The sequence below is a fragment of the Ursus arctos genome, unplaced genomic scaffold (assembly GCF_023065955.2).
Source record: "Ursus arctos isolate Adak ecotype North America unplaced genomic scaffold, UrsArc2.0 scaffold_12, whole genome shotgun sequence".
Classification (NCBI taxonomy): domain Eukaryota; kingdom Metazoa; phylum Chordata; class Mammalia; order Carnivora; family Ursidae; genus Ursus; species Ursus arctos.
The window spans coordinates 55622440-55642938 of NW_026622786.1; the positions used below are offsets into that span (position 1 = coordinate 55622440).

At 37.5% G+C, this 20499-nt stretch overlaps 1 protein-coding gene across 4 annotated transcripts in view; it reads right to left on the minus strand.

Moving 5' to 3' along the window:
* PATJ (PATJ crumbs cell polarity complex component) overlaps window positions 1-20499 on the minus strand; it is a 336460-nt gene that overhangs the window by 233982 nt on the left and 81979 nt on the right. For all 4 annotated transcript variants that reach the window (XM_048220189.2, XM_026497951.4, XM_026497952.4 and 1 more), the window contains exons 18-20: window positions 9136-9345; window positions 2484-2603; window positions 513-908 (exon numbers count right to left, since the gene is read on the minus strand). In XM_048220189.2, coding sequence (XP_048076146.1) covers window positions 513-908; window positions 2484-2603; window positions 9136-9345 — 726 coding nt within the window. The remainder of the gene's footprint in view (window positions 1-512; window positions 909-2483; window positions 2604-9135; window positions 9346-20499) is intronic.

The window sequence follows — 20499 nt, forward strand, 5'->3', positions numbered from 1 at the left end:
CACAAACGTAAAGATCATTTTTAAGAGTTTAGTGACCTTCTATTTAGTATCATATATAACACAGAGAACAGTGTGGATAAGCAAGACATAAACAACGTATCTTGAGTCCATTTTGCCTTGATTTTCCCCAATAAATACAAATACACAATATGAGAAATAGAGAGCCGTATCTTTCTGAGGGAATAAAAAATCACAAATGGCAAAAGATCTCTTCTTTGAAATGGATAATCTGGAGAAATACATCATTAAAAAAAAAAGGCAAAAAACCACTATAAACCACTATAAAAGGCAACTGCCACTTAGTGACTCTTACTAGAAGTTGTGTAATACAGAAAAGATGAGTTTATATATACAGCATTTCACTATATGGTATGTCTTGGAAAAATGACTAATCACAGCAATCTTATTTTCCATTACATCTTGTTCTTTTGAAAGTTACATGACTTAGGAACAGGGGTTGGGAAGGAAGGGAAGAGAAGGGGGCGTGTGGAAGATGTGTTCTCGTCCCTTACCATGTTTCCAGTGCTATAGCCATACTGCTGTGTCTCCTGGGAATACACACTCATCATGGATCTTGCTTCTTGAAGCTCAGGGGAATCACTGTCATGTAACCACTGAGTGCCGAAGTGAAGCTCCTTCACAGAGGGAACAGGCGCAGCCTCTTGAAGGTGCGATGAGGGATATAAGTCCATGGACTGAAAGGGATCTTGATAGAGCTCACATTCTTCATCAACAAGCATCTCTCTTTCTTCTGCCATCTCCTGCAATCTAGGAGTCAGAAATTCATGCATCTCCCAGGCCTCCTTGCTGTTGTCTATCTCTTTCTGTTGGGACTGAAAAGCCTTTCCCAAATTGAGGAACGGCTCATCTACAAGTTCCTCTTTATAATAGGGTTCATCTCTGAATTCCTGTAAATAAAAGTTGCAAAAATAATTTTAACCCCACCTGCCTTAAAGTGGCACTACGCATTAACTGGGAAGTTAACCCCTGACATAACCTCAATGACTACATTCCATGCCAAGGCACAGTGAACTTGAACAGATCTCCATTACAAAGGAGGAAAAATAAATGCTCACTCCCACACAACCCTCAAAGCGAAGAAAGGGAAACAGAAAGAGGCAAAATCTGCCCTTGGCAAAGGCAATGACTATTCCAAAAGGTTTGTTATACATTAAACCACCTGAAAATTCTCAATCAGAAATAGGAATTTTGTTAACCTGCTGCACTGAACATTTAACTCATTCATTTCATACAGAAATAGTACATAAATATAGACACACATCACACTATTACCTAAGAAAGCAGAGACTGAAAAAGTCAGGATTTTCAAGTGTATGTAAAACTCAAAAGAAATTATGGCTATTGGAATTATCAAAAAGCATTCTCTATAAAGATACAGGACACAGGTCTCAACAACTTGGAGTATGACTATTTTATAATATCCCTGTAACAGAAATATATTTTTTCAACTGTATTAAAATTATACGGGAAAAAAGGAACGAATATAGTATGCTTTTTAATTAATTTATATTTCACTAATTAGAAGTACATACAACTGAAACTAGTCATACATGTGTAGAAACTTCGCTGAGTTCCTAGGTAATGCCTGAGGAATGTATGGATTTGCTGAGCCTCTAACCTAACCCTGGGGATCCTCAAGAGTGCTGAGCACAACGAGGCCCAATTCCTCTTGAGGGATCAATGACATTTCCTATTTGGACACCTACTCATTAAATATTACCAAATGTAAATTCATGAAATGAATCTATTACTTCCCACCTTTAAATTATTATAGTGTATCAAATACTGTAAGCTAGTTAATTTTTTTACGGGTGCGTTTACAGGGTATATTTGAAGATGTCATACACTTATGAAATTTTAACAAAAAATGTCTACACTAAAAAAACCCCACAATATACAGTATAGAAATAAATATCAGCTTGAGGCACTGTCAATAAATTATGCAAAGAATATCACCAGACGGTTGTTATCAGGTAAAGCAATACCATACTCTACCTGCAAAGAGCAAAATAAGCACAATTCATTTTCAGAAAAAAAAAGGAAAAGCTTCAAAATATACTTTCTAAAATTAAAGTGTAAAGAAGGGTTTGACTAAATAACTCTTTTCTTTAAAAAGTACTGAGTAAGAAGTCCTTTGATATAGCTCTATTTTCTAACGCATTTTAAATGCATGTCTATTTTTGAATATTGTGTTCTACCCTCAAAATTTTAAGAGTGTATCTATGGTATAAAATAAGGTATGTTTGTGCTTTGAAAATGCCTTATATCTGGCCTATGTCGTTTATGAAGCCACTGGGATACAAGAGGGAAAACAGTTTATTTTTTTTAAAAAATTAAAAAGCGAGAGGAGGATCATTTAATTTCTATCTCGTAAGCTGAGAGTGGGAACAAGCTTTTGTCTTCTCTATAGAAATTCTGGCTCACAGCAAACCATTCAAATGGGAAATCAATTTACGAAATACCTTGGGTGCTTCAAGTATTAAAGATGAATTTATATCATGAATTGTTCCTGAAAGTTCAGTCTTGTCTTCATTATTGTTTGAATGTAAAATATAATGACTTTCTTCCTCTTTATCATCTTCCTGAAAACAGAAACAATTTTTATTTAAAAGATTATATATATTTATTTGAGAGAGAGAGAGATCAACAGCACGAGTGGGGGAGGCAAAGGGGAGAGGAAGGAGCAGACTCCCCGCTGAGCAGGGAGCCCAAGGGGCTCAATTCCTGGACCCTGGGATCATGACCTGAGCCAAAGGCAGATGCTTAACTGACTGAGTCACCCAGGTGCCCCTGGAAACAATTTTTTAAATTTATTTTTTAGCATAATTGAGGAAATGTTTTTGTCAACCATGAAGCTATCTTTTATTGAGATATAACTGACATATAACATCATATATCATATTAGTTAGGTGTACAACAATTAGATGTATGTATATATTGCAAAATTATCACAATAAATTTAGTTATACTAAAACTTTCAAATATACAATATGTTCTTGTTAACCAGAGTCATCATGGTGTACATTACATCCCCAGGACTTACTTATCTTATGACTGGAAGTTTCCACCTTTTGACGACCTTCACCTATCTCACCCACCACTCCCTGCGTCTCTGGCTACCATCCGAAGCACTTTTATAATCAAAGAAAATACCTTAGTTTTGAACTCTCTTCAGATTAATTCTCATCTTTCCATTAAGTGCAAGGACACAATAAAACTTATGCAAATTGTTTTATTAGAATAAACTTTTCTTTAATAATTAAAAAGAAAGCCATATTTGAGTCAAAGCTTTGCAAACATTTTTTTAAGTAGCCCTTAAACCACATGCAAAAGAATGAAACTGGACGATTTTCTTTCACCATACACAAAAATAAACTCAAAATGGATTAAAGACCTAAATGTGAGACCTGAAACCATAAAAAATCCTTGAGGAGAGCACAGGCAGTAATCTCTCTGACATCAGTTGTGGCAATATTTTTCTAGATCTGTCTCCTGAGGCAAGGAAAATAAAAGCAAAAATTAACTATCAGGGCTACATCAAAATAAAAAGTTTGTGCACAGCAAAAGAAACAATCAACAAAACTAAAAGCCACCTACAGAATAGGAAAAGATATTTACAAATGACATATCCAGTAAAGGGTTAGTATTCAAAATACATAAGGAACTGATACAACTCAACACCCCCCCAAAAATCCAATTAAATAATCCAATTAAAAAATGGGCAGAAGACATAAACAGAAGATATACAGATGCCAGCAGACACATGAAAAGATGCTCAACATCACTCATCATCAGGGAAATGAGATACTACAATGAGATATCACCTTACACCTGTCAGAATGGCTAAAAACAAAAGCACAAGAAACAAGTGCAGAAAAAGAAACCCCTGTGCACTGCTGGTGGGAATGCAAACTGGCAGCCACTATGGAAAACAGTACGGAGGTTGCCCAAAAAGTTGAAAATAGAAATACCTTATGACCCAGTAATTCCACTACTGGGCATTTACTGAACAAATATGAAAACACTAATTTGAAAAAATATATGCACCCTTATGTTTACTACAACATTATTTACAATAGCCAGATTTGGAAGCAAGCAGCCCAAATGTCCATCAATAGATGAATGGATAAGGAAGATGTGTTGTATATACAGACAATGGAATATTATTCAGACATTAAAAAAACAATGAAATCTTGCCATTTGCAACATAGACGGAGCTAGAGAGTATAATGCTAAGTGAAATAAGTCTGTCAGAGAAAGACAAATACCCTATGATCTCATTCATATGTGGAATTTAAGAAACAAAACAAATTAGCAAAGGAAAAAGAGAGAGAGACAAACCAAGAAACAGACTCTTAACTACAGAGAACAAACTGATGGTTACCAGAGTGGGGGGATGGAGGAAATAGGTGAAGGGGATGAAAGAGTACACTTAATCATGACGATAAATACATAGATAGACAGATAGATAAATTAACTTTTTTAAAGAAGCACGAATTAGAGTTTCACAAGTTTGTCAGATATAAGATCAAATTACCAAGTCAGTATCATTATCTCTACTTCAGCAATAGCTAATTTAAAAATGTAAGAGAAAACAAGACATCATTCACAAAGGGGGGGAAAACAGTAAATTATCTCAGAATTAAACTAAAAAAACTGCACAGCACATTTAAGGAGAAAACTGTAAAAGAAGATCTGACAAAATAAAGAGACATACTATGTAGGAAAAAAAAATTTCCTTAAATTAAGAAACATCACTTTCCAAAAAAGGGCCTTAATATTAAGAAATGTATCAGTATAGGGATGCCTGTATGGCTCAGTTGGTTGAGTGCCCAACTCTTGGTTTCAGCTCAGGTCATGATCTCAGAGTGGTGTGATCGAGCCCCAAGTCCTTGAGATTCTCTCCCATCTCCCTCTGCCCCTCCCCTCTCTCTAATAAATAAAATATTTTTAAAAAATGTATCAGTATACACAGGGTAATATTCAAAATATTTAACAAAGGTACAGGGCAGTCATTTGCCCTCAGAAAAGGTTCGGCCATCCGAGTGTTCACCAGCTCAACAGCGGTCCTGGGTCAGAACAGAGCCACTATTTATGGAGTCCTAGCTCTAAATCACAATCTACGGTAAACACTTCATTGCTTTGTCTCAGCTTAGTCTTCACAGCAATCCAAGTCATGATTTTATATTTTATATTTATATAAAAATGGCAACACATACATATTTATGGTACTATGTGCCAGGCATAGGTTAAAGCATTTTAAATATTCATTTAGTATATTTACTAATATATTAATATACATTCTGAAAGTAGGTATTCCCATTAATCCCAGCTTACAGATGAGTAAAAAGTTACATAGCTCATCAGTTACACACCCAGAATTGGAACCCCGGCTGTCTGGCCCTAGGGCCTGGGATCGCAACTACCACGCCATGCAGTCCCCCACATTATCGACAAGGAAGTGGGAGCTGGGGAGGTTAAATAATTGGCCCAATTATATTGGCCCCCTGCCCTTGCAAATCACAGAACTAAGCAAAAACCCACAGCTGTCCGGCTCAAGGACCCCATTGCCAGCTCTGACCTATTAGTTCTGAAGATACGATACAGTTTTTGAAGTCAGTTCATTCATTTTTTTACATCTGATACATTTGAGATGAATTTGCAGAAAAGAGAAGATAAGCCCCATTCACGGTTAATATGAAAATATATAATATGAAACACATTATATAGACAATGTATATCAATATAATAAATGACTTAATAAAATATCGTGTTCTCCTAACTTTTATATATTCATAGTCTTTCTGGCCCAAGCTGACTCTGGGCCACTTTCTTCACACTCTCTACCCCACTTCCACAGAGGACTGAGTAAATGCTCAGTAAACATTATGTGATAAGTGGCCAAGTGGACCACCAGAGAGACAGAGACCACAGAGAAGGTCCGTGCATCACTATTTACAGCTCATGAGCAAACAGTTTTGCTAAACGGACCCAGACATTAAAGAAGGAATTAGTGGTAATTCCATTAAGAATTTTTTTTTAAGATTTTATTTATTTATTTGACAGAAACAGAGAGAATGTGCACAAGTAGGCAGAACGGCAGGCAAAGGGAGGGGGAGAAGCAGGCTCCCTGCTGAGCAAGGAGCCCAAAGCGGGGCTCGATCCCAGGACCCTGGGGTCAGGACCTGAGCCAAAGGCAGACGCTTAACCGACTGAGCCACCCAGGTGCCCCTCCACTAAGAATTTTTTACAGTCCTGAAAGTGACCTTTGTCTTCATCCCTTCTGTGGCTTCCCACTCCCAAGTATCCTGGAAGCCTTCTGCTCACTAAGGGAAGCCTAGGCAAAGGTCCACCTCACGATTACTACATTCCAAAGCCCTCTCAGAATGTGGCCAAGATCCCGAAGTCTCTGCAGCTCTACGTCTGCCAGAAATAGCACAGGAACCCACACCCGGCTGGTCACTAAGCTCTGTTTTTTTACACCACCTCACACATCCCTAAACTGCTTCCGAGTCAAGTCACGCTGTTTAAATCCTCTAGGACGTAAATAGTTTGGGATTTCCTCTGGCAGCCCAAATAATCAGGCAAGCAATCCTCAGGGAAAATCAAGACAAAATCCCCCCCACAACCAAAATGCCAAGAAGATGAGATCCCCATAAAAATATCGAATTCCTCCCTGCAACTTATTATCCAGAAATCAAACCAGGCATCTCCTGGTGTCTCATGTTGGCTATGGCAACACCCATACACCAAATACAGGATATAAAGTCAAGAACTTGATTAGCTATGTGCTATACTCCATTCTGAAATATTCAGAGTGCCTGAAAGTATAACGTACTGGCATCTTTACAGGGAATTCATGAAGGCCACGTTGAGGTTCCCCAATGCATAAATACTATGTGTAATACAGGATCTATCTCTATCTATATATCTATACCTACATATTTATAAGTGAACATATTTATCTATATTTACCTATACATATGGACACATGTAGTATGTTAACATATTCATACAGTATATTAATATATTTCATAGAATAAAAGAATCTTAGAGTTAAGAAAGATTTTAGGAGTCCTCTAGTCTTGTTCAGTCTTTTCAGAGATGAAAAAATAGGCTCAGAGAAGAAAAGTGGTATGCCTATGATCAAATTACTAGGACAATGTTTCTCAAAGTGTGAAATTCTGCATCAGAACTACATGGATGATTCACTGAAGAAGCAGATCCCTAAACAGTACATCTCAATGACCTGATGAGACTCTCTGAGCTTAGGACCTCGGAAACGGCATTTTTACCATCTCCCAGATGATTCTCGTGTATATTACATATCTTTGCATCGAAACCCACTGGACTGACTCATAGGAAAGCTAGAAATGGAGTCCAGGTCTCTTGAAACCCAGTCTAACACTTTAGTAAGACCATCTATCTGTTTCAAGACACACTGCATGCAAACTAAAGTTGCAACAAGTTAAATATACAGTACTGTGGTCTGAAGCCACCTGAGTTTATATCCCAACTCTGCCCCTTACTGCTGACATCATCACGGATAAGCTCCTCAATTCTCTTGTCTCTTGATGGGCTCAGCTGTAATGAGGGTAACAAGAGGACTACCTCTTCAAGTTGCCAGGAGGATTAAATTAGTTAATACATGTATAGGTTTTAAAATACTGATATACAGTAAGCACTCAAGAATATCTTCATACTGCTTGCAAATTATCATCAGGTATTTTGTTGCATTGGGGAACCTCAAAAGCACCCCAATTGTAATATGGCCCTTAGACATGAACACTGATCTGACCCAGGACATAAGATTAAGCAGCAAGAGAACTTCAAGATGTTCTGACCACACAGAGTTCTAGATGTTAGGTGTTATGAGGCACTTTGATGGGCAGAAAAGCATATTGAAATCTCGTCGCCTATGGTTAAAACGATATAGTTAATCCAGTCATCTGTTGAAGGGCATCTCAGCTCATTCCATGATTTAGCTATTGTGGACAATGCTGCTATGAACATTGGGGTGCATATGGCCCTTCTCTTCACTAGGTCTGTATCTTTGGGTAAATACCCAGTAGTGCAATGGCTGGATCATAGGGTAGCCCAATTTTTAACTTTTTAAGGGACCTTTACAATGGAACATTACTCCGCTATCAAAAAGAACGATTTCTCAACATTTGCTGCAACATGGACGGCACTGGAGTAGATAATGCTGTGAAAAAAGTCAAGCAGAGAAAGACAATTATCATATGGTTTCTCTCATCTATGGAACGTAAGAAGTAGGAAGATTGGTAGGAGAAGAAAGGGATAAAGAAAAGGGGGGTAATCAGAAGAGGGGATGAAGCATGAGAGACTATGGACTCTGAGAAACAAACTGAGGGCTTCGGGGGGGGGGAATTGGGATAGGGTGGTGATGGGTAGTAAGGAGGGCACGTATTGCAGGGTGCACTGGGTGTTATACGCAACTAATGAATCATCGAACTTTACATCAAAAACCAGAGATGTACTGTATGGTGACTAACATAATATAATAAAAAATATTATTATAATTTTAAAAAATTAAATAAGGAACAGATGAAATTAATTTTAATAGTCTATTTTATTTAACCCAATATATCTACAACATTAACATTTCAATATGTAATCAATACAAAAGTTATTAATAAGATATTTTACATTTTTTAAACAACAACAACCAAAAAAACGATATAGTTAACTGGATTTCAACTTACCATGCCATCTCAACATCATTCCCAAGTGAAAGTTAAAATGCACAGACTTATTTTCATTTACATCCTAAGGAATGTGATGGGAACTTACAGATCTGTGCTAAAATCATGAAGATAAAAATAGTAGTAAAAGTGGTAATAGGACTAGCAATGGTAGCAGCTACTATTTATATAATAATGTACAAGCACTTAATGAATATAATCTTTAGTTCCCCAAATCTTATGAGACAGACATTATGTTTCTGTCAAGGACATAAGAAACTTGTATTAGGACACACATAGAGTAAGTTGTTGAAGAGGGATTCGAAACCCGGTGTATTTGCCTCCAAAATCCAGGTTCTTAAGTATTACACTATTATCATGTCCTATATTAACAAAATTGAACACTTACCACCAAAGGCTTACAGATGCCAAGGCGTACAATGCCTGGTGGCACAGCTTTCAACACTCCCACAGCTTCAGCAAGTGTGCTGTTTTCCAAACAGTATTCATTAACTGAGACCAGGCGGTCTCCAGGTAACAGCTCTCCCCCTCTTTCTGCGACACCATCTGCCACCAGGGAACGGATCACAATCACTGATCTTGTGGGATCTAAAGGGTCCTAAGGGTCAAGCCAAGAGGAAAGAGAAGTCAGATTCTGAAAACATATATACTCCTGAATCTCATTTGACTATTTACATTAAGTATCGGCATTTGGGGTGATATTCTTCCAAAGAGGTCAACATCTATTACACTATCACGCTATATACCCCCGCAAGTATCAGCTTATATCAAGGTGGAAACATCTAAACAATTTCAGTTACATGTCTAAGGGTTCAATACATAAAAATTTCTTCTTTGAACTTTTGGTGACTGATATTTTGTTGGGCCACAAGAAGTCTACTGACAGTTGAGCAAGATTCCCTGACATTCTCAAGCACAGTCGTATTATAGACCAAAGACCAGTGCTCTTGGGCAATAAGTAGGCTCTAAGAGAAGTGTACTATGGTAAGTGATACTTCATTTTTTATATGTTCCACCAATATAAAATCCTCCTGCTAAATCAATGAAGTTCAAAAAAGAGGTGGAAACCACCGAATATTCCACTGCATGAAAAAAGTAGTTTAAAAATAACAGAGCTATAACTTATAATATATAAATTGTAACACAGTATAGGGACCCCTCGGTGAGAACTCCTCTGATACAAGAAAATGAGTGTCACTTCATGAACAAAACCAATGTGTAAATAATTCTCATCCACTGGGAGGGCCCCATTTTTCTTTTTATTAAGCAGCCCTAAAGATAATGTTGACATTCAGTAAATACATTTGGTTAATAAGAACCAATTTATAAGCCATTATTTTTTATTTTATTGGACACTGATATATAGTACTGTGTGTCACGCTCTATTTTAAGTGCTTTACTCTAACACTTGTCTATGTTTCTACAGATGAGGGAACTAAGGCTCAGATAGTTAAGGAAACTTGCCAAGATTACCCATCTGGTAACTGGCAGAGCTAGGATTCAAACCCAACCAGTCTGGCTCCCAAGTCCTTCCTCTTGACCACCATGCTCTGCCACTTGTGCCACATTAAAATAATGGTACAACTACTAAACCTCAAACTTAGCGAGGGAGAGGGAAAAAATCATCAAATCCCAGGTGAAACACTTGCTTCTGTCTATTTTGTTCCTATTGTTTCATTATGCACATACTCCTCCATAAAGCCAAGGTGTAGTAACATGAGATTCTCTTACTGTTGAACGCTTCCTGACAAATGAGAAACGGTCATGTTTTGTGTTAGACTCAGAAGACTTTGGAATTAGCAAAGTGAGAATCTGCCAAGTTCCAGCCAGTCAGTTTGAAGTGGCTGATGGTTCTTTTGGAGTTTACTGATCCACTTTTCATAGACCTCTGTGATTCAGACATCAAGGTTCATTTTCAAGGACTATATGGAATTTTCGCCAAATATATTTAAATCAAGAAAAGCTACACAGCTAATTCCTTGAAAAATGCCTTCAAACATAACTTATCTTACTTTCCCTCACCTTGCTTTTCTGCTCCAAGGTCAAGAGATTCTTGGTAAATTTCTAACATGCTCTGATGTATAACACCTCATACTTATATGGGGGACAGAAAGTAAAAAGAGTCACGAGTACTCACTAATAAAGTACATAGCGTTGAACTATAATCACACCAATATTTTCAAGTAGAGGGAGCTATTGCATAGGAAGAGAAAAGAAAAGAACAACAACAAAAAAGTACAGTGGTCTATCAGCAGGCAATCAGTGCAGATATAAAAGAGCTGTCTGTTTTGTCACCAGCAACCATGAATCACAACACACTTTTCATTCTGAAATATGAAACCATTCCATTTTAAGTTTGACACACTAATAAATAAGCTGTACAATTATGTCCTTCATTTAAGATGTCAGTTTGTGATGAAAGGCTTTTTTATTAGGGGGGAAGGGAAACTACATAATAGCATATTCCCCTCATGAAATGCACAGAAAGCATCTAGCATTACTTCATATTAATAATTACTAAACTTTCTTAGAGAAAATTGCAACAGTAAAATAGACCAAAAGCAAATAAATGATTTCACCAGCTTGGTGCAAGCAATCTCTGCAGTTTCATATAACACCAAATCAAAAAGCACTATTTTTACCCCAACTCGGTGAACAGGTTTTCAAAATGCAACCAGCTGAAATGATAATTAGAAACATTTCAAAGAAAGATTAACCGGGCAATAACAGAAATTGAACGATTAATAGATTTCCCTTATTATAGAAAAGTCACGGTGAGCATTCATTTATACAAAGCGGTCTTCTTTAGACCTTAAACTATACCAGGTGTGCTTGCTTACTGAAATTTATTCAGGCTTAGACCTCTAGTTATTCTTAACACTAAGTCTAATCTACCACCTCTTTTCCTGGAAGAGAGAACTCAAGGGCAGCTCCTTTGTCATTAAAAAAAAAGAAAAAGAAAAAAAGACAAACCACCCCACTTCTGAAGATGCCCCATTATGTATAATCACTATTTCATTTTCTGTGATGACTTTTCTGACTGCGTGATTTCCCACGCAGCTGAATGAAGTTGCTTTAATGAGGAACGGTCATTTCCTTTCAGGCTCATCACGTGTAGTAGCTGCCCTATGGAAAGAGAGCAGCTGCTCCTGCCTACTGGGGCGACTGCTATTCTTGAGGCTTTGCTGCATAAAAAATGCTGAAAAACCAGCCTGATTTAGACTACTCGTCATCAGGAAGGTCTGTTTTCTGAAAATCTAGCCCACAACAGCATACCCATGTTGTAGCAAACAAAATGTTAGCATGGAATTTCTTAAGACCTCTACCCAACTTTGAGACCCCATGCAGATTTTTTTTTTAAAGTCCCCATCAGTTTTTATCACCTTTTATCACAATTTTAATACCTCTAATTCTTCCTGTTTTGGTCAAAACACTGCAAAGAACATTGTTTTCCAGAATCAACATTGTTTTAGACATAGCAGTCAATAGAGGGCACTAAAGACTAATCACAGAACACAAGAAACAGCGTCTTTTCCTATGCTAGCCATTCTCTTCTGAAGGATTTTTTCTCCTTTATTCGAAAGTCTTATATTATTATACGTTATTAACAGTATCCCCTATGTTTGCCTCAACTCAACCATTTATGAAAGTTGCTCCCTACAGCTCTTAAAAATATTATCAAACTCCTACAATCAATTAAGAACAGCTAACCTCCCTCAGAATACACAGACCAGAAGACAGGAGATCTGACCTGAATTCTTCTCACTACTTAGCTATGAGATCCTGAAACCCCAAATAACTGCTGTCTCACAAATGAATACAATCACTGTACCTGCCTGAAGAAAAGTGCATATAAGAATTTTTGAGATTTGCTGAAGTGACACTAATGTTTGATATTATAAACACAAGATGTTTCCACGTAGGGGAAATCCAAGTTGACAGACTCCTCTCCTCCCATAATCCCTGAGTGGCATTACCATATAACCAAGCATTCACTTAAACCCTCTCCCCTCGCCCCTCCACTGAGTTGCTAGCTAAAGGATGTCAGTTTGATCTTCCATCTTTTCTATCTGACCCTTTCTCTCCATTTCTGCTGCTACTACCTTGGTTCAGCTTCCCATTATTTCTTGCCTGGGCAACTGCTAATCTCCCTATCTCCGATCTTGCCCTCATCAGTCTATTTTCCACAGAGATAAAGGAATTATCTTTAAAGATAAAAATTTGGGGCTCCTGGGTGGCTCAGTCAGCATCGGCTCTTGATTTTGGCTCAGGTCATGCTCCTGAGACCGAGCCCTGCATGAGGCTCTGCACTGGGCATGGAACTTAAGATTCTCTCTCTCTCCCTCTCCCAGTGCCCACCACACCCCACTCACATGCATGCTCTCTCTCTCAAAAAAAAAAAAAAAAAAAAAAAAAATTGGGTACCTGGGTGGCTCACAGTCAGTTAAATGAAGGTCGTGATCTTAGGGTCCTGGGATTCAGAGCAGTCCAGGCTCAGCACGGAGTCTGCTTGGGATTCTCTCTCACTCTCCCTCTGCCCCTCCCCCTGTTCACACTCTCCCTGCCCCCCCTCAAATAAATAATCTTTAAAAAAGAATTAAAAAATAAAGATACTAAAAATTTAAAATATAAAAATGTGATCACAATTTCTTCTCTGTTTGAAACACTTCAGCGACACCCAAGTGCCTTCAGTATCCATTCCTAACTGCTTGGCAGAGTAATTCCCTCAGATCTGCAGATGAATCTAAACTCTTCTTGCTCTCCCCTTACATGTACCACTGCACACCCCCATTTGCTCCACACAAAGTCCCAACAATACAGAACTACTGAAATCCAAGGACTGTGAAATGCTTTGACATGCTTCATGACATCCTACAAACCATTCCACTTGCTAGGAATACTTTCCCTGCCCCACTGCCACTTCTCTCCATCTTCACTACCAGAGTCAGCTCCAGTGTATTTCCACCAATGAGAAGGCTTCCCTGACTCAGGAACCTTCTACTCTGTGATATCCCTAAATCCAAAAGAGGACTTCCATAGAGCATTCATCATGATATAGTTTTCCTTACTGTCCCATATCTCCTAGAGTAAGTTAGGTCCTCCTGCTAGATGTATCCACGGCACCTTGCATTTCCTCTATTCTAACACTTTTGACATTTTACAGAAATTATTTTAACTGTCTTACCTCCTAAAAATAAGCTTCACAGGAGCAAGGATATGTTTGCTTATTTGCTGCTTTATTTTCAGGACCTACTACAGTGACTGCCATATGGAAGGTACTCAATAGTAGCTGAAATATTGAATGACTGAAACTATTTAGTTTCTCTCTCCTCACTGGACTGTTAAGTACATCAAAGGCAAAGGACACATCCCATCATAGGTGAACAAGAACAACAAGAGTTAGCACTTACTGAGTTCTTGCCATGTCAGGAATATTCTAGGAATCTTACCTACTAGAATTCATTTAACCTTCAAACCACCATGAGGTAGGTACCATTATTATCCCTATTTTCAAGATGAGAAAATTAAGAGGAAAATTAACCAAGGCACAGAGTTGATAAATGGCACAGCCAGAATTTAAACTAGCTGGTTAAGTTCCAGAGTTTATGCTCTCAGCCTCTAAGTGATGCAGCTTCTCTATCTTCAGGTATTTGCCAAATGAATTAATATTGAAAGAAGGCCAACCGATAGAAGAGATATTTATTGCCTTGCCAAAGTGTGCGAACTGAGTCCCTTATTTACCACACTTGGCCACCACAGGTTTCTACTTCAGTACCTAGCTGATAGGGTTAGCACAGAACGTATAGCATGGCTGTATGTACAAATAACGCATGGCTTTGTTTGCCAAATTTCAATTTATATCTGCTTTCTCGAGAATCCATTCATTTGGTGAACTAAGGACACCTTTACAGGAACAGATACAAGCATGTGGCAATAATTATGCCCAAATGGATGGACATAATTTCCAAAGTTTCTGCAGGGTCTATAAAGTGTAGTACATGAGGATTTGTGTACATTCCCACCGACCAAAAAGATCCGAGTTCACATAAACTAAGGCAGGGTGCAGGAGCAACACCCGGGGAAGAATGGTGGCTCAGTGGAAACGTGGGCTCTGTGAGAGACATATCGACCTGAAGAGGTGGGGAGCTCTGGCCATGAAGCTGCTCCATAAGTAAAACCACAAATCCATGTAAGCAAATGTGGCAAGCTCAGTGGAAAGGCACAGAGGAAGGAACGCTACATGAGGAGGAGACAGAAGAAATGAACAAGAACAGTGGTCACATTTAATAACATTGGCAGTGCATCAGCGAGAGGTATTTTTTAAAGAGGAACATGAGACATATACCATGGACTGTTCTGACATTCAACATTTATATGCTTTGTAGTATTACTCCAATGCAGAAAAACAGAAATCAAGATGTAAACAATGACTTAACTCCATGGATTCAAAATAAAGAACAACGTCTGGGTTTGTTTGTTTTTAATTCTGTACTCAAAACCCTAACTTTTAAAAGCATTAAGGAAATAGGAGTTTTTATAGCAGAATGACATAGAGATAGACGATATTTTATTTCAGATAAAAATGTGTGTCTGATAGATCAATGGAACAGGATAGAGAGCCCAGAAATAAACCCATGCTTATATAGCCAATTAATCTATGACAAAAGAAACAAAAATATACAATAGGAAAAAGACAGTCTTTTCAATAAATGGTGTTGGGGAAACTGGACAGCTACATGCTGTGTGAAACTGGACCATTTTCTTACACCATACACAAAAATAAATTCAAAAGGGATTAAAGACCTCAATGTGAGACCTGAAATCATAAAACTAAAACACAGGCAGTAATCTCTTAGACATCAGCCTAACCAACATATTTATGGATATGTCTCCTCAGGCAAGGGAAACAAAAGCAAAAATAAACTACTGGGACTATACCAGAATAAAACTTTAGCTCAGCAAAGAAAACTATCAACAAAACAAAAAGGCAACCTAGCCAATGGGAGGTGTTTGCAAATGATGTATCTAAATATTAATATCCAGAATATACAAAGAACTTCTTCAACTCAACACCAAAGGACAATCTGATTAAAAAATGGATAGGGCCACTGGGTGACTCAGTTTAACCAACTGAGTGTCTGACTTGATTTCAGTTTAGGTCATGATCTCAGGGTCGTGAGATCAAGACCCCCGTGGGGCTCCAGGCTGGATGTGGAGCCTACTTAAGATTCTCTCTCTTCCTCTCCCTCTGCCCCTCCCTCACCCTAAATAAATTTTTTAAAATAGAGGACTTGAATAGACATTTTCCCAAAGAACATATACAGATGGCCAACAGACACACGAAAAGATACTCAACATCACTAATCATCAGGGAAATGCAAATCAAAAACACAATGAGGTATCATCATACACTAATAAGAATGGCTAATAAAAAAAAGACAAGAAATGACAAATGTTGGCAAGGATGTAGAGAAAAGGGAACCCTCATACACCATTGGTGCAAATGTAAATTGGTGCAACCACTATGGAAAACAGTATGGCTGTTCCTCAAAAAATGAAAAATGAAAATACCCTAAAAAAACTGGAAAAAAAAATACCCTATGATCCAATAATCCTATTGCTGGGATTTATAACAGCCAAGATATGAAAGCAATGCAAGTGTCCATGAGGAGATGAATGGATAAAGAAAATGTGATGCACACACAATGGAATATTACTCAGCCACAAAAAAAAAGAATTAAATCTTGCCATTTTGCGACAACACGGATGAACCTGGAGGACGTTATGCTAAATGAAATAAGTGAGACACAGAAAGACAAATACCATATGATTTCACTTACATGTAAGAATCTAAAAAACAAATTAAACAGACAGACTCTCAAATACAGAGAACTGGTGGTTGCCAGAGGGGAGGTAGGAGGGGAAATCAGTGAAATAGATGAAGGGGATTGAGAGGTACAAACTTCCAGTTATAAAATAAGTCAAGGAAATGAAAAGTAGGGCATACAGAAATAAGTCAATAATATTGTAATAATGTTGTATGGAGACAGATGGTGACTACACATCATGGTGAGCACTGAGAAATACATAGAACTGTCGAATTACTATGTTGCACACCTGAAACATAACATCGTATGTCAACTACACATAATAAAAAAAATTACTTATAAATTACTTCACCTTTGATAATTTTGACACTATTGTCAACTGAGTATATCAAAACATAAAGTTGGCCTACAGTAAACTCAGGAGAGGAAATACGGTTAAGTCACATAGTCTTAATCCTATGTTTAATTACTCAAATTAGTTCTCAAGGTTCTGTGCTGCTGTATAGGTCACCACACCAAAATAACTGCTCTCCTCTCTTACTGGAGTCCTTCACTAAAATGAAATGATTCCAAAAAATGCCTGGGAAAACAAGCTCAAATTACAAAATAAAAAGTGCTCTATGAATGAACAGATTTCCTAATCGATGAATTCAATGTTGTACATCATCACAAAATGAGGTTACTGAGCCTAACTCCACAAATATATATTCATAGAAGGGTGAGGAAGTGTATTTTAAAGATAATTTTAAAGGGTCTACAGGCATTAATTTCTGGATAACATGAGGTAGATAGCTCCGGAACATTTGACAAGAGAATTACTCCAACTAAACAATGGTTAACTGAGAGAAAGCAACACGTGGCAAATATTTGTTTCTTGAAGAGTATGCTCTTAAGTGTGGCCATTATTATTTGAACTAAAGAGTATTAAGTTAAAATCTAAATTAATTAACAACTAAGTAAATTTTCAAAATAAGATCTCAAGGAAGTTACTAAGATGGAGAATACTGGGGGAAAAAAAACCCAACAATATATTTAAAAGGGAGACCACTAACTCTTTCATTCTGGAGGTAGGCAGAAGAAAGAATTGGTACAAAAGCAAAGCAAAGACTCTTTTAAACACACACACACACACACACACACACACACACACACACACACACACACAGAGATATCTTAAAGAAAAACCAGTGATCTGCAGAAGCTCTGATATACAGCCGGCATGAATTAAAATTTCCATTGCAAGTAACGTCAATCAGGAAACAGAATCCAAAGGTATTTTTTTAAAGGAGAAAATATACATAGGAGAGAAAGACAAGGAAGACAGCTATTCAATCCACTAGTGGTAGGATGGGTGTGGATTGTAAGTCAGGGGACAAGTTTTGAGCCCCAGCTTGGTGCCAGCCTGGCTGTGTGTAATTTCACCAGTTCATTTCTCTGAGTCTGTTTCCTCAATTGGAAAATGAGAACATTGGGTACATGACAGTTAGAATCTGTTTCTCCCAACTCAAAAATCCTGTAACTAAATTTGACAGAGTATCTTGAGTCAAATTTGTCATTAATTTCTACCAAAACATTCAGAAAACCACTATAAAAAGTAGGGAATGGTGGAAGTTAATTCAAAACACAGCACTGGTAATGAAAAGAGATGCGCACTATGGTCACAAATATGGTATAATTTTAGTTAGTGATGTCTTTTAAGAACTCATAAAAAGGCCAATGACTACACAAGATCTAACTTCCTGGGTATTCTACCATTGAAACAAAACATAAAACAAAGTATTTATGACCTGTGCCTTTTTTTTTATACGATGAATCTTAAAACAACTTTTTTTTTCCTTTGCCATTTTTAGATTGCATCAGAAGACATGTCAGGGACTATTAGTTGAATTAAAATCACTAGAATAGTTCTGGTTTAAGATAGTGGGATGTAATTAATTATACTCAGAGAGCTTCTGATTTGACCAACAAGCTAAGCATTTACTTTTAGGAAAGAGAAATAAATGTATTTATAGTGAATGCAAGGCAATAAATAAATGATTTAATGAATAATGAGCAAGCTACCTTATCAGAATCTAATCCCATTTTTAACTATTTTATAATATAGCCAAGTATTACACTAATCATACCAATTACCGCAACACCATCATGTTCAAAGTACCCACAAAATACATCCAGTGCACTCAAGATAGATTAAACTGATACGGTTCCTGGCTCCTTGTGTCTTATTACTTCCTAAATACTATTAGGCATTAAGAATAGATTTCTCCATGCATGATGCATAGAACTAAACAGTCCCTGAGCAGCAGAGTAAGCACAGCACGTCAGGCAATTTAAAGTGCAAGGGAAGAGAAGTGGACAGAGAAACTTGCTAAAAAATCAAAATACATTGTAAAGAGGGAAAAAAAAAGACATCAGTTTGCACATAATTTTATTCTGCATAGCTTGGTAGTTTAAAAGTCTATTTTAAGCACCGTAATAATTTAAATGGTTCAAGCAGGAGTCCCGTGGAAATCACTTCTTGAAGACTATTTCTTTTTCTTATCCCTTTCTAGTCCCCAATTAGATATTTTCCTTGGATATTAGATCTATTGCTTGAATGTTTTATCTATTGAAAATTTTTTGTCATGCTATAATTGTTTCCCATTCACTCCTGGCCCAGGACTTTTTCTGGTTTTAACAAAAATAAAATCAACCACACAACAATTCTTTAGCTACAAGTCCCAACATCTGGTTGAAAGGTCCACCAGGCAAACAGTAGTACTCAAGTACAAAGTCGCACCCTCTGTTAAAATTACATTACTTGAAATGTGAATATACTTCACACTATGGAACTGCACACTTAAAAATGACTAAGATGGTCAATTTTATGTGTATTTTACCAGAAAAAATTTTAAGTAGAAAGATGAATTTATAAATAATAAATATCATAGTATATTCCAGGGGGAAAAAAAATCTACGTTAGCTGAAAGTTGTTATGATGTAGGAAAGTGTAGACACATAAAACTTGAAAAAGCTTTTCTAATGTTAGTTTTGGAATTTATTTTCATTTTCCAAACAAATCGTTCTCAGCCTAAGCACTTAACAAATACTAGCTGAGACTTGGGTTTCTCACTGGTGAAGTGGGAAGAACAAGAGTACAGACTTCACAGAGTTGTGCAAAGCATTAAACGACACAGGTCACGAAAGGTGCTTTCTAAGTCCGTAGAGGTCACTTCGTAAGTGCTGTTACCGTTCTTTGGTTAAAACTGTGAAGATGATGACAGAGAAGAGCTCAGCAGGAAATATGGGACTGAGGAGTCAACAATTACCGTGGAGTTTACTGTCTTTTAAACTCAACTGAGCATATGTGATTTAAACCAACAGTGCTATCAACTACTAAACCACTGGTGATATTATGCTTATGTGGTAACATGTGAAAATACAGAGCTGACCCCATAACTCTCAGATACATAGACCTCTGCATCTGAGAGAAGCTCAGAGCAGCGTGGCGTCCTCAGCCCTCTTTGTCCCTTGGAGCAGACACCAAGAGATGGGAGCCCTCTCCAGGCTGGGACGTTTGCTGACACACACAGCCGTATCAAGAATATAATATGATCTGCACTCTAGAAAAATTCTGTGGTTTTGTTTTTTTTTTTAAGAAAAATCCTTGAATGGGCAACCAATACTCTGTATAGTATGTAGCATATAACATGCAGAATAAAACCTAGCCAACTCTGGAACTGTACAGGAGAAAGGCCACGGAGTCCTGCCGGGAAATCTAGGACGCAGCACACTGTTTGTACTCTCTGGCGGGGAAGAAAGCAGACAGGTCTCTAAAGAGCTTTGGCCAGGTGGGAGGAATAAACTCAAGGAACCACAAGATTCAGAAATGATCTCAAGTAAATCTTTTGGAATTGTAGTAAGTATTTTCCTCTGGAAAGACA